Source organism: Amphiprion ocellaris, chromosome 10 (genome assembly GCF_022539595.1).
Source record: "Amphiprion ocellaris isolate individual 3 ecotype Okinawa chromosome 10, ASM2253959v1, whole genome shotgun sequence".
Classification (NCBI taxonomy): Eukaryota; Metazoa; Chordata; class Actinopteri; family Pomacentridae; genus Amphiprion; species Amphiprion ocellaris.
The window spans coordinates 30,559,264-30,576,723 of record NC_072775.1 but is presented as its reverse complement, the minus strand read 5'-3'; the positions used below and the strand labels follow the sequence as shown (position 1 = coordinate 30,576,723).

At 40.3% G+C, this 17,460-nt stretch overlaps 1 protein-coding gene across 1 annotated transcript in view; it reads right to left on the bottom strand.

The window, feature by feature from the left end:
* The window catches only part of LOC111568578 (contactin-associated protein-like 4), a 188,509-nt gene that overhangs the window by 41,644 nt on the left and 129,405 nt on the right, over positions 1-17,460 (bottom strand). Inside the window, exons 13-17 of the mRNA XM_055014360.1 lie at positions 16,229-16,429; positions 12,739-12,901; positions 7,962-8,089; positions 7,210-7,380; positions 472-690 (exon numbers count right to left, since the gene is read on the bottom strand). Coding sequence (XP_054870335.1) covers positions 472-690; positions 7,210-7,380; positions 7,962-8,089; positions 12,739-12,901; positions 16,229-16,429 — 882 coding nt within the window. The remainder of the gene's footprint in view (positions 1-471; positions 691-7,209; positions 7,381-7,961; positions 8,090-12,738; positions 12,902-16,228; positions 16,430-17,460) is intronic.

Below are 17,460 nucleotides of genomic sequence, written 5' to 3'. Positions count from 1 at the left end.
TAAACAAGGTAAATGTAAATCTGCAGGTTGCAAACACCTCTAAATACAATAAAATTTGTGGGAACTTTACTCTCTGCAGACAACAGATGGCCAATCAAGCTACCATGAAGGTGAACTTATTTAATGGAAAGTCTTCAGGAAACAGAAATAGTGCTGTATAGTACAACTTTCATACAGTGACACTGGATGTGAACTTAAGTGGGAGGCAGAGAGATATACTACTGGGACAGAAAGAGAAAAAAGACTAAAAAGCAGATTTGAGGAGGAGCAAAGACTGAAACACTGAAGAGAACTGCTGCTTCCCTGGAGACCAAAGAGGATATTGTATGAGAAGAAAAACAGCGTACATTAGAGGTATACTAAGGTAGTGTGGGGGAGAGAGAAGAGCTCCAGAGAAATAAAGGAAAAAGACATCAAAGCCACCAACCCTGCTTCAAATGAAGAAGCGCTTCAAAGTCTCCACATCCTCACCTATGAAGAGCTGGCTGTTGAGCTGCAGGTGGAAGTGTCCGTCTGTGGGAGCCTCCTGAGTGGCGACAGGAAGGTCGTCCAGTCGAAGCGACGCCTCCTTGACGTTCCGCTCAGCTCGGACTCTGTGCCACCTGTTGTCATTCAGCGGGTCGTTCGACTCCACGAGAACCTCCAGCGGTCCGTTACCGACGTCGAAGGAGAAAAGCACCTGAGTGGAGGCTGTGAAGGTGAAATCAATAATGATCTTTCAGATTATCATTTATTATCTGTGTATCTATTTCATGTACACGTGTTCTTGCTGTGGAACTATTTTAGTTCATAGAAGAGCATTCTGGTAGCACAGGTGTTGAAGAAGAGTCAAAAGGTCAGAGGCCAACAATAGAAGATATTTTTACACTCCCAAAAATGGTTTGTGATGAAGGTCTTTTGTTCTTATGTGGTAGAATTAATAATGAAGTTACATTTACATCTATGTATACTAACCAATGAAAAGGTATTTCTGACTGTTTCATTATAAAAGCAGTTGCAGTTGTACTTCTCCTTTGAGAATCTTGACAAACTACAAAACCGATCAAAAGTTTGGGGTCACTTAGAAATGTCCTTATTTTTGAAAAAAACAAAACATATTTTTCAATGAAGATAACATTAAATGAATCAGAAATCCATACTAGGCATTGTTAATGTGGTAAATGACTATTCTAGCTGGAAACAGCTGATTGTTAATGGAATATCTCCATAGAGGTACAGAGGAACATTTCCAGCAACCATCACTCCTGTGTTCTAATGCTACATTGTGTTAGCTAATGGTGTTGAAAGGCTCATTGATGATTAGAAAAGCTTTGTGCGATTATGTTAGCACATGAATAAAAGTGTGAGTTTTCAGGGAAAACATGAAATTGTCTGAGTGACCCCAAGCTTTGAATGGTGGTGTACGTATACTAACCAAAGAAAAGCAATTTCTGTTTGATTCACTATGAAAGCGGTTGCAGTTGTACTTCTCCTTTGAGAATCTTGACAAACTCTGTGTTCTCCATATCATACACAATATTAAATCTGTCAGTGACCCAGCAAAGTGTTTTGTGTTTTCTGATTTTGAGGGTACAGCAAATTTCCACAACAAGGCTTAAGAGAAAACAAAATGAAAAGAAAAGTATGGTCAGAGGGAAAACTGTGATTATGGAAACTGATGGAGACAAATCAACTACATCACGACACATTTTCTTTCAAAAATGAAGTCACAAGACTCAAACTTTTACAAGCCTTTTACAATTCTGTATAAATAAGCTTTAAACAGGGGTCTTCCTTTTTAGAACAAGAAATGGCAAAAACGTCCAAAAAACACCCTCAAATCATTTTAACCTTCTATATCCCAAGAAGTTTCTGAACATTTTCTTTGCTCCTGTTACATTTTTACTCTCCGTGGGCTCATTTTACTGCATTTTAAAGTAATGCACCTCTATGGGAAACAGAACAACCATGATTAGAAACAGTGAAATCTGTTATCGCTGATAAATTTTATATTAAATATAAAGATAGCTGACAAATTGAGAGAAAATCTAACAAAGATGTCGGGCCACCACATGCTACCAGAGTAGCTTCAAAGCACCCTGACATTTACTGTGTTTACCTGGACCTGACATACCTGGATATGATCGGCTAAACACCATATCCTGATCACATCAAATGATAAAGGTGAATCTGTCTTGATATGCATGGATCGTTGCCCTTAAGGGAATAAGTGAAGCCAAACCATGTCAGTAAAATGCTCCCAACATCTGATTTCTTTCTAAATGTGTCACCTGTCTGCATATATTGAGGATAGATTCTATAGAAAATTAACTAAGAGATTGTTGGAGTAGCTAATACTTGGCAAATTATGCTACTTTATCACACACATCGCCACTTTACATAAAACAAACCAAAAAAATACCAGTAAATATAACAGAAAGCAGCCCTATAATCTATATATGAAATAAAAGCAGTAACTTCACCTGAGCTGGTAGACAATCTATAATCTCAGGGTACAGATCATCACATCGCTCCTCTCTGACAGCAACAAGTGAAACATTTTTGATAACGTCGGAACGGGAAGTGCTCATTTCAAAAAGTGTCACATCTTTCCGTCTCCGCTCACAAAATTCCTGTTATGTTCATTCCTACTAAAAGACAGGATGGCGTCTCTGAAACAAACTCACATCCTTCATGTTTTGCAAGCAGAAGATGCATCGCTCCGTGAGCTGAGAACAAGATGAAACAATATCCCGGCATCCTGCAGTAACTTGGTTTAGAGGCTGTTCTGAGGCTCAGCTGCAGAGCGATGTGAGGCAACCAGCGACAGAGCAGCGGCATCCAGAGCTGGAACAACCACGCTGACAATGATATCCCTCAGGAGAGACACTGTCAGTGCAGCACTGTCCCTGTATGTGATTCTGTGTGTGTCCCTTCAAATCTATGGTTTAAGAAAACGCAAAATGCAGCTCAGCACTGAAACAGCAAACTAAAATCCAACTAAACTGGTTAAATGAACTGAAATGGTTTCAGAAGGTAACCATGATGTATTGTCTGATTATAGATGTGAACCTTACGTTGCTGCATTACAGTACAATGCATAGTAAAGAAAACCCATTGTGGTTATTTCTACTACATTTTAAATGACACTGCACTTAAAACCAGCGACGGCAGCCACAATATGGCACCAATAAACCCCTAGAAAGAAGGTTGCTGCTGTAATGTTCGACTTGATCCACACAGAAGGTAAAGTCTACAAAGTTTAGCAAAATACAGGATGACAAAATAGACATCATTGTAAAAGTAAAACAGAAATCTAAAGTGAATTAACTACACAACTGCTGCCAGTCTCACCCTGTGGCCAAAACTCACATTGTGTCATATTTACACCTCACTCACTCAGATAAGAAAACACTTAATTTATCCAGAAGAAAATTCTTGTGTCTGAAAGTGCTCAGAAAACAAAATGACATAAATGTAGCGCCTGACAGAAAAGCAATAAAGTAAAATTACGTTGCAATGCTAAAATATAAATACACAGGATAGGAAAGTAAGATGTAATATTGCCAATGATGCTGCTGTGACAACAGGGTGCCTGGACGAAGTGGGAGCAAGCAATGGAGCGCAACATCATCTGGAAGGACATCTGGAAGTGGAACCCCCAAAGGATCAAATTCTTGACCCAGGGGTCTACAATGTCCTGCCCAGCCCTTCTAACCTTTTCATATGGAGCAAAGCAGAAACACCAGCATGGCCCCTGTGTTCCAAAAGAGGAACACTGCAACACATCCTGAGCAGCTGCGAAAAGGCACTGAGTGATGGCTGCTATCGCTGGAGGCACAACCACGTCCTAAAGTCCATCGCCGAGGCAATCGGTAAAAGGATCAAGGACAGCAAATTCAGCCAAGCTCTATCAAAGGCAATATGCTTTCTCAAGACCAGATCCCCAAGAAGAAAGCCAGAACCCCTCTGTCAGTGTGCTAACATCAGCCCGGGACTGGACGATGTCAGCTGACCTAGAGAGGCAACTTATACCAGCACACATCATCCAGTCCACAGTGAGGCCTGACATTCTCCTCGTCTCGGAGGCCACAAAGCGGTTAATTTTGCTGGACCTGACTGCGCCCTGGGAGGAGAGAATGGAAGAAGCACATGAGCGGAAGAGGGTAAAATACCAAGAGCTGGTGGAGGGCTGCTGGACCAACGGATAGAAGACCAGGTGCATGCCAGGGGAGGTGGGCAACAGGGGATTTGGAGGCCATTCGCTATACAAGGCCTACAGAATCCTTTGAATAACTGGAGAAGCAGGAGGAGAGCCATCAGCAAAACTTGGCTGCAGCTTAGAGAGCAACCAGGTGGCTCTGGCTGGAAAAGGGGGAGCAGTGGGGAATGCCACTATAGGACACAGGCTGAGGTTTGATCAACCTCAGTTGGGTTGCCTGGACGAGGGTGTTTGTTGTAAGATCTGAAACACCCAATGACTCCAGGAAACAACACTGATGATGTGTCCAAGTGTGTGTGCATCAAGGGATGCTTTTCAGTACAGGCAGTAAAGTAATCTAACACACTGACAACTGAACTATTGCACACAAGAGGAGCTCCAGGCTAACTTTAAGCCAAACACATTCTCACTCCAGCAACACGACATGTAATTAAGGTCTTCCGAGACATACAATACAATGTGTATTCATGGAAAACAACACAACACTGAGCTATCAGCCTCTAGATCTGTGCTACATTGGTTATTGTGACAGATGATAGTTGCACATTTGTGATTGTAGTGCAGACATCAAACCGGAGCAGAGAGCAAACATCAAATTCTGCTCAGCTTTCAAGCCAAGGACCATTACTGGAACAACAGGTGGGTCTACGGCTACCACTAAGAGAAGAAACAACAGTTTTCATAGTGGGAGAGTCTCCAAGACCATTGGGTCAGGAGCACCAGCAGCATGCTCACTGTTTTCTTCAACATTTATATGATTGTGAACTGTGAATTCTCCCCCCATGGTTTGATTGTGAAAACAGAGTTCTATTTTAACATCCTGAGGTCTGACCTCAGGATGACCTGATCTTTGGTCCAACAGCATGTCAAAGCTCCACCTGCATCAGTTCTTTGGGCACTACAACACAATCGTCACCACCCCAGCAGCCCTGTTTGCTAGATTTAGCTCCCTCTAACTTCTTCCTCTTCCCCCAAATTAAATTCAACTTTAAGAGCACCCGTTGCAGATGGTGCTCGACATGCTTACATAACAGGACTTCCAGGGAGCGTTAGAAGTGTGATAACAGCACCCAGAGTTCTGTACTGCTGCAGAAGGAGACTGGATAATGGCTAAATTTAAATCAGGACATTTTTGACTCTTATAGGAACTTTTTGACGACACCTCATAGTGCACAGATATCTGAGTGATATTAATCTTTTGAGTGAACTCTTGGTAAGAAAGCAAAAAACGTGTAATTCTCAAAATGATGGAGTCTGCAGAGAGCACTGATGTCTCCAAACAATACAATGAACCATTATCATCAGTAATATACAATCATTACAGCTAAAAGTATGCGAACATAGACACTCTTTTGTGTTTCCAGACCCTAGTTTCAAACTTTCTTTCAGTTTCACTTTCAAATCAGTTTTACACTCCAACTGATGGATGTCCAACATGTAAGAAAGACTGTATTCCAGACTTTAAATTGTATTTCTGATGTTCTGGTTTGGAAAAAGGGCGATGTCATCTATTTTTGTGAGCTTAAATCCAAGTCTAATGACAGATGTGAAGCAGTTTGCTCAGTAGTGTTAATCAAATCTGATCACACCACATTTTCACGTGTGTGAAACGAGAGATTACTTCATGTTTAGAGCATGAATTCTTTCTTAAATGTCATTTAATTATTGTGTGTTCTGTCTTAATGTTACAGAGAAACATTTCAGGTTGTGTTGAAGTTTGGGGAAATGCCTGTAAGACAAACATCCATTCAATTTTCATTTTCCAGAAAAGAGCCATAAGAATACTCAGTCGAAAAAAATATAGAGATCCAACAAACCCATTAATCCTTCAGTTAAAACTGTTGAAATTCCACAACATAGTAGATTGTAGCATTCTGAAAATTATGTATAAAGCTCATAAAGAAATTTTACCAGTCAATGTCCAGAACAGATTTGCAAAAAGAGACATTAAGTATAACTTAAAAGGAACAGAGATTCATCAAACCAAGATTTAGCACCAAATTAATGGAAAGGTGTATTTCTGTAAAAGGCGTCCATTTATGGAACAATCTAGACAAGGAATCAAAAGAATATAAATCACACGCAATTTATAAATGTAATTAAAATACAAAGAAATGAAGAGGATTTGTCATAGTGTTTGTTATGAGAGAAAACTCTGACATGAGTGAGAGTGGATGTGCAGCCTGTCAGACTTTATAGTTATTTTGTTTGATGCTTGTTTTTAATGCTCATTGTAACTGATTGTTTGTTATAAAGGGGCAAATTAATTGCACAAGTTTATTCTTCTTTCAGCTCCCTTACATTCAGAAGTTTGGAAACTTCTGTTTTTGTATCGTATTGAAGCGTTTTTTTCTTTTGTAACTGAATGAAATAAAAACTATTTGAAAAAAATTAACCAATAAATCTGAATTTTGTGGTCTTAATCCAACAGAAGATCAGACAAAATTCCATTTCCTGCTTTGTGGGACTGTTTGAGGAAAATCCGTTCTCGTTTCACAACCTCAAGTCTCTCATGTGCACAACCAGTGTTTTCCCAGCTTTATGTGGAACATCTTTGCTGGTCTGCACAGAGCCTGACCTCAACCTCATCCAACACCTCTGGGACGACGACTGGGAACCTATTATCATCTAACAACAGCGGCTGACTTCACCAATGCTACCTGCTGCCAGGTTCAACATCAGGTTTAGAGCCTCAGTCCTAGAAGAATGCTCATGGTTTACAAATGGGTGTAATGTTGAGGTATCTTTCTATGGACTTTCTCAGTGTTTGTAAGTCATGCAAGACACAGACAGATGCAATGTGGTTGGTAAATTCACAGTTTAAGTGGGAAAACGAAGGTCAAGACAGCGGAGTTTAACCTGAAATAAACAATATTTCCCTGCAGGATAGTCTTGATACAGATTAAGTCTGTATCCTCGGGGTTTACACAGATCCAGATTAAAACTTTGACTTGCACATCACCCTAATCCGCATTAAGTCTTCGCCCTCCAGCTCCTGCAGTACTTACAGCTCAGTTCGATGCGGATGAAGTCTTTGATGCCCAGGTTTTCCAGGAACACACCAGAGGAGGCCGTGGTCTTGAACAGGAAGGAGATGTCGGCGCTCAGCTCTCCGTGGAAGGTGGGGAAGTGGAGGTACGACGTCTCCTTGTCAAAAAACGCAGCGTTCCAGAAGTTCTCTGGGAAACGCAAGAAAAACTCACCGTCAGCAACTTGAAACGGAAATCACAGAGCAAATAAAGTGAACCCATCAGTTCAACTAATAAGCTTACACAAGGGGATGATTTTTGCTACGTGGTCTTGCTTGATTAATCATGCTAAACATTTATTCATCTATCTACTGGGGTAGATACAGAACGGCTGTAACTGCAATTAATTGAAGGAAGGAAAAGGGCAGCAAGCTAGTTTGATTTACCTTGTAATGCATTTAATGAGAAACAATTACCAGAGCGTGAAAACCTAAAAGGATGTATGCATTATCAGTTCTGCTAATGATAATTAGCTTCCAATCGGCCCGTGGAATGAAATACTAGACTTGAAATTCTGTGTTTCTATATCAGCAACACACAGAAAATTACTCACTATGACCCACTATTACAGGTTAGATGCTTCAATGTAGATTTATACATCCTAAAAAAAACATTTTATTTTTATGAGCTTGAATCCTTGGACAAAACAGGAGAAGATTACACTTTCCCCTATAGGAGGACTGCTGTCATCTCTCCATCAACTGTAACCGAGCAACCGGAAGTGGACTTACTGTCTCCATGACAACGCAGTGGTCCCACCCTGTAGGCAGCCTCTGAGCCTGGCCTCTGGATGTCGCCCAGAACCAAAGACCTGACCGGGAGGCTCTCCTTATGTGTCAGGAGGCCTGAGTCTTCAGTCCTGTATCAGGAGATGAAGAAGAAAAAGAAAGGAAGAAGAAATTAGAGAAGAAGAAGATGAAGAATAATTAAGAAGAAATATAGAACAGGAGAAGCTTTATTGTCATGGTGCTACAATCTGTTGCTTTATGTATAGATGTGAAAGAAATACTAAAAAAAACACATGGAGACATTTAACTACATAAAACAGGCATAAAAATCACAAAATAAACATCATCTAAAGCATGAGAAGATATTAAACTATACAGAAAGTCTACAGAAGTGCTTGTGTATATGCTGCACGCTGCTCTATTGCACTAGTCTTTGGTTTTGGAGTCCAGCAGCTTGAACAAACGATAGCTTCAAGCGTTTTGATTTGCACTTTGGCTTCATGACTCTTTTTCCTGATGGCAGAGGTTCATATTCAGAAAAGAGGGGATATTGTGAGTTTTTGTTGTTTGTTTCTTGACAGGCTCAGTATGGGCTCATACTCTTTGATCTCCATCAACTTCATAGCTGCTCTGTGCATGCTGGCAAGTCTGCCTTTCAGCTGCACTGTCAGGCTGCCATACCATGATGTCATTTCATAACTAATGATGCTCTCTAGAGTTGCCTGGTAGAACACTGGCATGATCTGGCTGCTCGTTCCATACAGCCTCAAAGTGAAGCCTCTCCTGCAGTCTTTTACACAGATTATCAATGTGTGTTTTTCTGCAAAGGAGGCTGTTTTTGTGGAAATCTTAGTATTTAAATGAGGACACTTGGGCTCAAAATCAGTCACTTGCTTCAGGTCAAAGATCACTATTTCTTATTACTGGCAATTTATACAGTGAAAATGCTACACAAAGGCTGATCAAAAGGCTGCAGTAATGTTCATGGTGCACATACATGAAGTATGACATGGTCACATATGTGCAACATGCTGCAGTAACTGTCATAAGTACAAATTTTGGTTGCCAGTCCTTCCGCTTTTTAGCAGCAGACAGCTGGATCACAACAAAACATCCTCAAACTCACTGCATTAACACCACGTTCTACTTTCAAGCAGAAACTCCAGCAGTTCATAGTTGATTCTTGTTTCTGCTGATCACCTTTATATCACACTTATATGCACACACACACTCACTCTCTTTCATTTTGTATATACCTCTTCAGTTGCACTCTCACTCTCATGCACATAAACATATACACCGATCAGCCACAACATTCTGACCACTGACAGGTGAAGTGAATAACATCGATGTAATGCAATGTTCTGCTGGGAAACCTGGAGTCCTGCCATTCATGTGGATGTTTGACATGTATCACCTACCTAAACATTGCAGGTCAAGCAACCCTCCATGGCAACAGCAGTCCTTGATGCCAGAGACCTCCCTCAGCAGGACAATGCACCCCCACACACAGCAAAAACTGCTCAGGAGTGGCCCGGAGAACACGACAAAGCTAAGGTGTTCAGCTGGGTTCCACACTCCCTAGATCCCAGAACCATTATAGCAACCATAATTCAGTCCCTCAAGTCTGTCCTGAGTTCTTTTGAAACATCTAGAGGCGAGATCTGTGGCACTGTGGCTTGTCCACAGACGCTCCAATGAGCCGTCTTTTGGTCACTGTGTGCTGATTATGCAGTTTTTTTAGCCACAACACAATCGTCACTCCCCGTCTACCCTACTTGTTTGATTTGTCTTCCTCCGACTGAAATTTTAGCTGAAGTCTGGTTGTTTTGGCACAGTTTAGGAGACAGAGCACTTATTGCAGATGATGCTTGACGTGTTTACATAACGGCTCTTTCCAGGGAGTGTTAGAAGCGTTGCAGAAGCACTTGGAGCGCTGCATCAGTGCACAAGAAGAATACTTTGACCGGGATAGCAGCCAAGTTTACATCAGGTATGGTTTTTGATTTTTATAGCCACAATCTTGGAACCTTTTGATCACACCTCATATGCAATATTACACAACTTTGTGCTGCCCCTGAGGAGAGGGAGATGATGAGGAGAAGGAAAAAGAGGTGAATAAGGGTAAGAAAGCTAAAGGAAAATGAGAAAGGGTGAAGAGAACATTAAAGAGTGTGAAGCAAAGTAAAAAAGGATGAGGATGACATGGAAAAAGGACAAAAAGAAAGAGGAAGAGGGTATAAACAAATGAAGAAACAGGAGGATAATCAGATGCTGAAAAAGAACACATTAGTTCTTGCTCTTTTAACAGCTTTGACATTTATGCTAATTATCTTAACTTGCTGGTGTAAACTTAGAAGCAAACTGTGTGGCTAAATATTTCTCAACTATTTGCCAGGACCTGATTTATGTGTCAGACGATTTTTCAGGAAGACATTTTAACCAAGAGTTATATCATCCTGACAGTCCATCTCCGCTGCGATAGGCTTCTCCAGAGAGAGCGCTGCAGACAGACAGCTGAGCGAGCAGCTCTGTCCATTTACAGCCATGTTCAGATAATCTGCATGGCAGTCTTGTTGTCAGGTGAGAATTTATCCGAGACTGGAAATGAGTAGCGCATTCTCACTGCAGGTCTATAAAAAACAGCGTCAACAGAGAAAAGTTTCACAAAGAGATGACAGAGAGGAGTGGAGGTGTGATGAAGAAGGCAGGGATGCTCATGTTATGTATTTTTCCTGTATTAATCTTCCTACAATCGACGTGTCAGTTGACGCAAAGAAAGAGTAGTTTTTATGGTTAGGTTGTTGAAATGACATTAGTTCACGTTAGAGAAATCATATTCATCCTATTTGATACAGTAATCTCTATCAATTTATACATAAGAAAACAACAATACCTTGTTGTTTCATACACTGTTAGTTTCTTCATTTTGCTGCCTGAGTGTCACTGTAATATAATATTCTCTGATAAGACCAACAGCCAGGTATCAGTACAGGCATTTAGGTTTTCTCATTAAACGCACGGCAGGTGAACTGAAAAATCTAAACAAAAACTTGAAATCAGATCCTAAAAGATATCACATACTGTACCTCTGCTGATGTTGCGTAATTCTTTAAATCAAACGTGGCCAGAAAAGCACCACTGAGAGCTTTTATTACAACCAAATGCTCTAAGACCTCATCAGTGAAGTTACCTGCTGCTGAATAAACACCTGGACATACAGCAAAGCCACGAATGAATCCACTGACATTTGAACACTTTGTTTGCAGGCCTACTGTACTGGATTACACTGTAATGCAAAAAGAGTTTTAATAGGAATGTATCATTGGAGCAAAACACCTGAGATACATGCAACAGTGGAATTTGGAGCTGTACAAAACAGTCAGACTTAAGGCTCCGAAGTTGCAAAACTGTCCGTTTTTTCCTCTCCAACTAACACAACAGTTACAACTTCTCAAAATTTTAATTGCATTCAGACAAATCTACTTCTATGAATCACAAATTAAGGAACTCATAGGCTCACATTGATGAGTTCTTTTCTGTTTGACCAAAAGTTCTCTGAGCTCTGAACGGTGTCCAACATCAATTTTGCTCCCAACTTTAGAGACATACGTGGTGTAAAAGTGAAAACACACTTCAGTTGGTATTTGTGGGCGAACAAAATAGATTCAAGCAGTTGTAGTCATTGACATATTTTGTTTGTACTCGAAAAATATCCACAAAAAAGTGGCTATGTATTTAATGTGCATGAATTCACAGATAGATTAACAGATATCCAGATTTTCTTCTTAATTTCCCTTTTTTCGATCATGTGTGCGAATGTGTTTCACACCAAATTCACTGCAGCACCTGGAGCAAAAATTAGTTTTTTGGTTTGTCATTCATAAATAGGGGGCTGCACAGCGACTTGGTGGTTAGAAATGTCGCCTTGCAGCTAGAAGATCCCCAGTTCAAGTCCCAGCCTGGGCCTGGGATCTGCATGGAGGTTGCATGTTGTCTCTGTGGATGTGTGGGTTTTCTCCGGGGTCTCCAGCTTCCTCCCACAGTCCAAAAACACGCTGAGGTTAATTGGTAACTCTAAATTGTCTGTAGGTGTGAATGTGAGCGTGACTGCTTGTCTCTATATGTAGCCCTGTGATAGACTGGTGATCTGCCTTCATCCTAAAGCTTGTTTTATGCTTGCCGCGTCCAAGAGGTCCATATGGCTCCATGAGGACAAATTACATCATTTTAGTAGCCGTGTGTCCTCACACAGCCCTTCTCAAGCGGAAAATTTCAGACAGATACATGCAGAAAGCTGACGTAAGAACAGGAGCTCCTAGCAGCAGAAGTTCAGAAATACAGGCATTTATACCATTCATCACACAGAGATCACCGTGACAACCGGGTTATGAACAATTCATGGTGTGAAATTAAAACTAACTGCTGAAATGCAACTATTTGGTAAAATACCATGTTGTAAGTGGTGTAAACAGTGGACAATTCATAGAATAGGACTTATCCACGTGCACTATAGAATTTGAGAAGGTGTAACTGTTGTTGAAGAGAAAAAAATTTACAAAATTTGCAGCCTGTGACTTCAAATTTACTGATAAACGTGTGGGAATATTTTCTACAACCACAAATTCCACTACACCAGGTGCTCAGTTGTTTTGCTGTAATGAACAGCTTCATATTTCCAGTGTAAGTTGATGTAAAGACAGCAAACTTTGCCACCTGAGTAAAGATATATGGAGGAACAAACTTCTAATGGGTTGTATGTGATTATAAAGCTCAGTACCACTCCATGCGGTCGGCGTCACAGTTGCAGTAGTGTTGTTGATCCACACAGTCGCCCTGCAGGCCACAGGAACACTGCTGGCTGCCTGGATGAGCTCCTCCCCAGTAGGTCTGGATGCGACCAGAACCAGGACCACCGAGCCACCAGCTGAACGGAGAACCCTCTGAAACACACACATCAGCAGACTCAGCGTTACCCTTATTTACTACAGCCTTTAGCAGCACCGACCTGCCTTTATGTCCTCCAACAAGACGTCTACTTAGCACTGAGCAAAAACCCTCACTCATACCTTGTCAGAAAGTTTGCAAAGCTAGAGCTGAACTGTTTCTTCACCGTCAGAACTGGAACATTTTACAGTTTGTCAGGCCCTGATTGGTGTGATTTTGCTTCATTCACAGGTATTCTTCCTGACTGAAATAAAAACTTGATTATGTCTATAAACATTTTTTCCCCTCAGGATCTTGCCCTCAAAAATCAACAGCTGTGATGATGATTATTGTTACCAGAACTCTCTGAAGTCATTTTCTGTTTACTTTCAATAAATGTAACCCTATTTGTGCTTGCTGGCCAGTTATGAATTTATATCGAGCTGTCAGAAGAAATAACCGAAAACAAAGAAAAAGCTTATTTTACTTGGGCAATATTTTTGCCACCACAACTCAATTGCACTGCGGCCTCTTTCCCCCATGACACCACAGAACTTATGGCACAGATTCACTCTCTTTGGAAATACTGTAACTGTCCAAAGATTGACTGGAGCTGTGAGAAAATAGCTGTATGGAAAGAGTTCCCATCTCTCAGCCTCCTGAGATGAATCCGGCACTTGAAGCAGAGGGATGTTTGCCAGGTCCTAACCTCAGTGCTGCATATATTGTTTTCATATGGAAAGTATATTTCACATCCTGCAAGTGTGCAGGTGGAGAGGATGGCAAGTAGGTGATTGGAAATGTCTCTGCTACGTCAGCGCTTCTTTATTCTCCCACAGAGCACCAGAGAGTTCATAATGGAACTTCTTTTTCTCTGCTCATTCCTCCTGTTCTTCACCTTTCACGATTTTCATCCATCATTTTATTACTTGCCACAACAAAAAGTTGCTTTGCCATTCAGATTTCTCCCGTGTATACTCTAGACCTTTGAGGGGCTGTATCGATCTGCGCTGGATAACTGGCAATCAAAAGATCCTTGATGAGTGTCTGAAATGTTTATTTGTTTCTCCAACCTGATGGAACTTCAGTTAGTTCAACCACAAAACTAGACTTCTTAAGCAATGAAGCCCTTTTCAGACAGTGGATACGTCACATTGCTGCTTCATCAGTGTATTAAGACGTTCGCATATATGTTAGGGTTAGGCCTTATATACCACCTCAGTGACTGAGTAGTACTCATAGTATACATTCAAGAGTTCACAGTACTTTAAACCATTTGTAATGCATCATAACACACGAACACGCAAAATAAATAAATCTAGAAATCTACACGATTAGCAGCTTGTCACAATGTCCAAATAACTAACAGCCTAGTTAGGGCCCGAGCACCGACAAATACGTAGGACCCTATTGTAATGCAAGGAATTGTTTTTCGCCCAAATGAATCACATTTGTGAGAACGTAAACAGGCTCAAAAACTGGGAACTGGCTAAAAAATTTAGATATTTTATTGCACTTGCGCATGTGTGTGGCAAAATTTGCAACATCTTATCTTACACAGCAGCATGTTTCACCTACATCTACCAAATTTGGTAGGCATATGCAGCACACCAGGCTGCAGAAAAAAGCCAATGGCAGCCATATCCTAAACCCAACAGGAAGTTCGCTATTTTGCATTAACTGAGATTTTTTTTGTTGTCATTGCTCATTTTTAGGGGTTAACTCCTCATAGGGGGTAACGCCAAGAGACTGCAAATTTGGACAGTATATACAACAGGCCTTAGTGATGAAAAGTTATCAAAATCTTGCGTGTAGAAAACTGTGAAGAAAAGTGAATGAGAAAGGAGCAAACTATGTTATTTTGTGCTCTCTGTGACATTTTTGGATCAGCATTTGTGCAGAAATGTGGAAAAAGCCTACCCCAAACTGCTTCACACAAGACGAAGTACATCACTTGAGTGTGGCTGACCATTAATGCAATGGCATGCAGTTTAGACTGGTATCGCACCAAAAGTGATATAGGAATGCCACCAGGTTTGATAGAGAGAAGCTGTCATTGCAGCTTTTGAGGAAAAGTGACCAAAGTGCTCATTTGGAAGAAGCCGAAACATTCAGTTGCCATCAGAGTAACAGAAAAGAGTGCATGCCCTTGCTGCACTTTATGCTAATTGCTAATTAGGCTTCATTTAAATTAATTGGAGGGCAGTCTTTTCAGCTTCATCGCCACTATAAGATGCTCAAAAACACATGCACAAGTGTGTTTACTGTGTTTAATGATGTCTCTTTACACTGCATGGTGCTCTGTTATTCCTCTCGATGGACTCTGTAAGTTGTTCAATTCACTACTACCCAGACAAACTGAATGCAACTGCGTGATCAAAGCCTTACTAATTCAGTTTCTAATACTCACCACCTCTGAGTCAATACAATCATGAGAAAACACACGAGCAAACAAAGAAAACACTAACCTAACTCAATACTCATTCCAAGAGGAGGAGGCATTAAACAAATCCCAAACAGTTTCTTTTCCTGAATCATTTGTGAAAGAGAAGTTAAAAAAAAAAAAAAAAAAAAGAGCTGAGCGATTTTGTTCTGTTTTGTTGAGACTGAGAAAAAGACGTGTTGAGTCATGGCTGAAGAGAGTCGGCTTTACCAAGCTTTCATTAACTTTTATTTAACCCAACACCTCAATTAAGAACAAGTTCGTGTTTACAGGCTTTTCTTATTTAAGCTGGCACATGAGGCAGACTAAAGGAGAAGATAATGAAAAAAATTGCTCGAGTGCTCTCCCTCCAAGTGAAGATTAAATAAGATTAAAAGATTAAAAGGATTAAAATTTGGATAAGATGTTTAAATACTGAGATCTACTTTTGAATTATTAAAGTATAATCACAAGCACAGAATGAAATAAAATCAAACTTTGGCACCAGAAGAGATTCAAGTTGTTCGAAGATAAAATACTAAGAAGCAGATTTAAGAATCGTCTATGTTTGTTGGATTTTCAGAGAGACTGACGTACAAAGTTAATCAGAGTATTGTTAATACAGAACATTGTGGAATTCGAGAGAAATGTTTTGTGTGATTGCAGAGAAAAATGAGCAATTGGTGCAATTGTTGACAGACTTCAGGGTGCAGAAATGAGCTTTATTTGATTTGTATCTCCGACTGAAAGTGAGTATGTTTTCAGTGAGTTAAATGATATTTTTTCACCCGTTTTGCTGGAATCGCTTTAGTCTTTAAAGCTTCCAGATGAGCAGCCCCATGTCTGCCACCGTTCAGACCCACTGTCTTCAGAATAACAGGAAAATATCCAAAGATCTACTGTGATTCACTAGCATGGTTACCTAGAGTGTTGAGGAGGCGGGACTTCCTGCAGTGATAGGACAGTTCCTGCTCGCAGTGCTCTGATTGGCTGATGGCGGCCGACAGCTGCTCCTCCTGAGCTGAGTATTGGAAGTGGACTGAATGCTGTTTTACACCTGCAGAGGGTCTCAGTCTGGTCAGCTCCGTGTTGTTGTGCTGCATCACCATCCATGTGTTCTCCTCTGTTGGGAAGAGATCGAAACGGTTGAAAGTGATTATGAAATTATAACTTAAATTACACAAAACCTGCCTGTTTAGGACTATTTACATGACTCTTGATGAGCCAAACTCTGAAAAAAAAACCCTCTAGTGATAATCAGGTTTTTTATCATGTTAACAGGTCCATATGGTATTTTTTTATATGTTAGCATATATATTATGAGCAAAATAAGCAGCCACGGCCCGAACTTAGCATTTCTACCTTCAAACTCACAAACAGATTCAAACTTCCAGGTTTTCATACGTAACAAACTTAAGGAACCAATTCTGTTAGCTTGCAAGACGAAGCTTTCTTTCTGACTATTCTAAATTAGTAACAAAAAGGTTACTCATACTGTATGTTAAGTACTTTACTGCTGCTTTTGCACTCCTGGTTAGATGCTAAACTGCATTCCTTTGTCTTGTGCAATGACAGGCTGAATCACTCAAGTAGCATAGGTTGCCATTGTACAGCATAGTAATTTTACACTATTTTAATTGAGTTTTAGGTGAGCTGGTGTGCTCGAGCTGCAATAAGTGCAGAGGTTTGAGGGGAAAAAGAGGCAAGAACTTCATTGATCTGCACATTCAAGAGAAACCAAAAGTGCAGGGCTACATCTGAGCCATTTTAAACCAAAGAGGGATTATTTTCATGGATAAACACCGAAATATATTCAACTTCAACACAGAGAAAAGAATTTTGAGAAGTCAAATTAATGACTAGAGAGGAACTGAAAAGCATGTTAAAAAAAAAAAAAGGAAGTGATAAGAGAGCAAAGCATAAGATATGAAGGATTTTAATCAATATTTCTTTAATACTTTCTGTGGGGCTGCAAGTAGTGTCTTTTGTCATTATCAATTAATGTCCTGGTAGTTTTAAAGGCCACAATAATGTGTTCAATCTGAATCCTAACATGTTCAGTTTATTGTCGTAAGTCACAGAAAATTTTCATATTTCACAAGTAAATGCCAGAGAATGTTTTTCAATTTTTTCAAAATCGATCACCAAAATAGT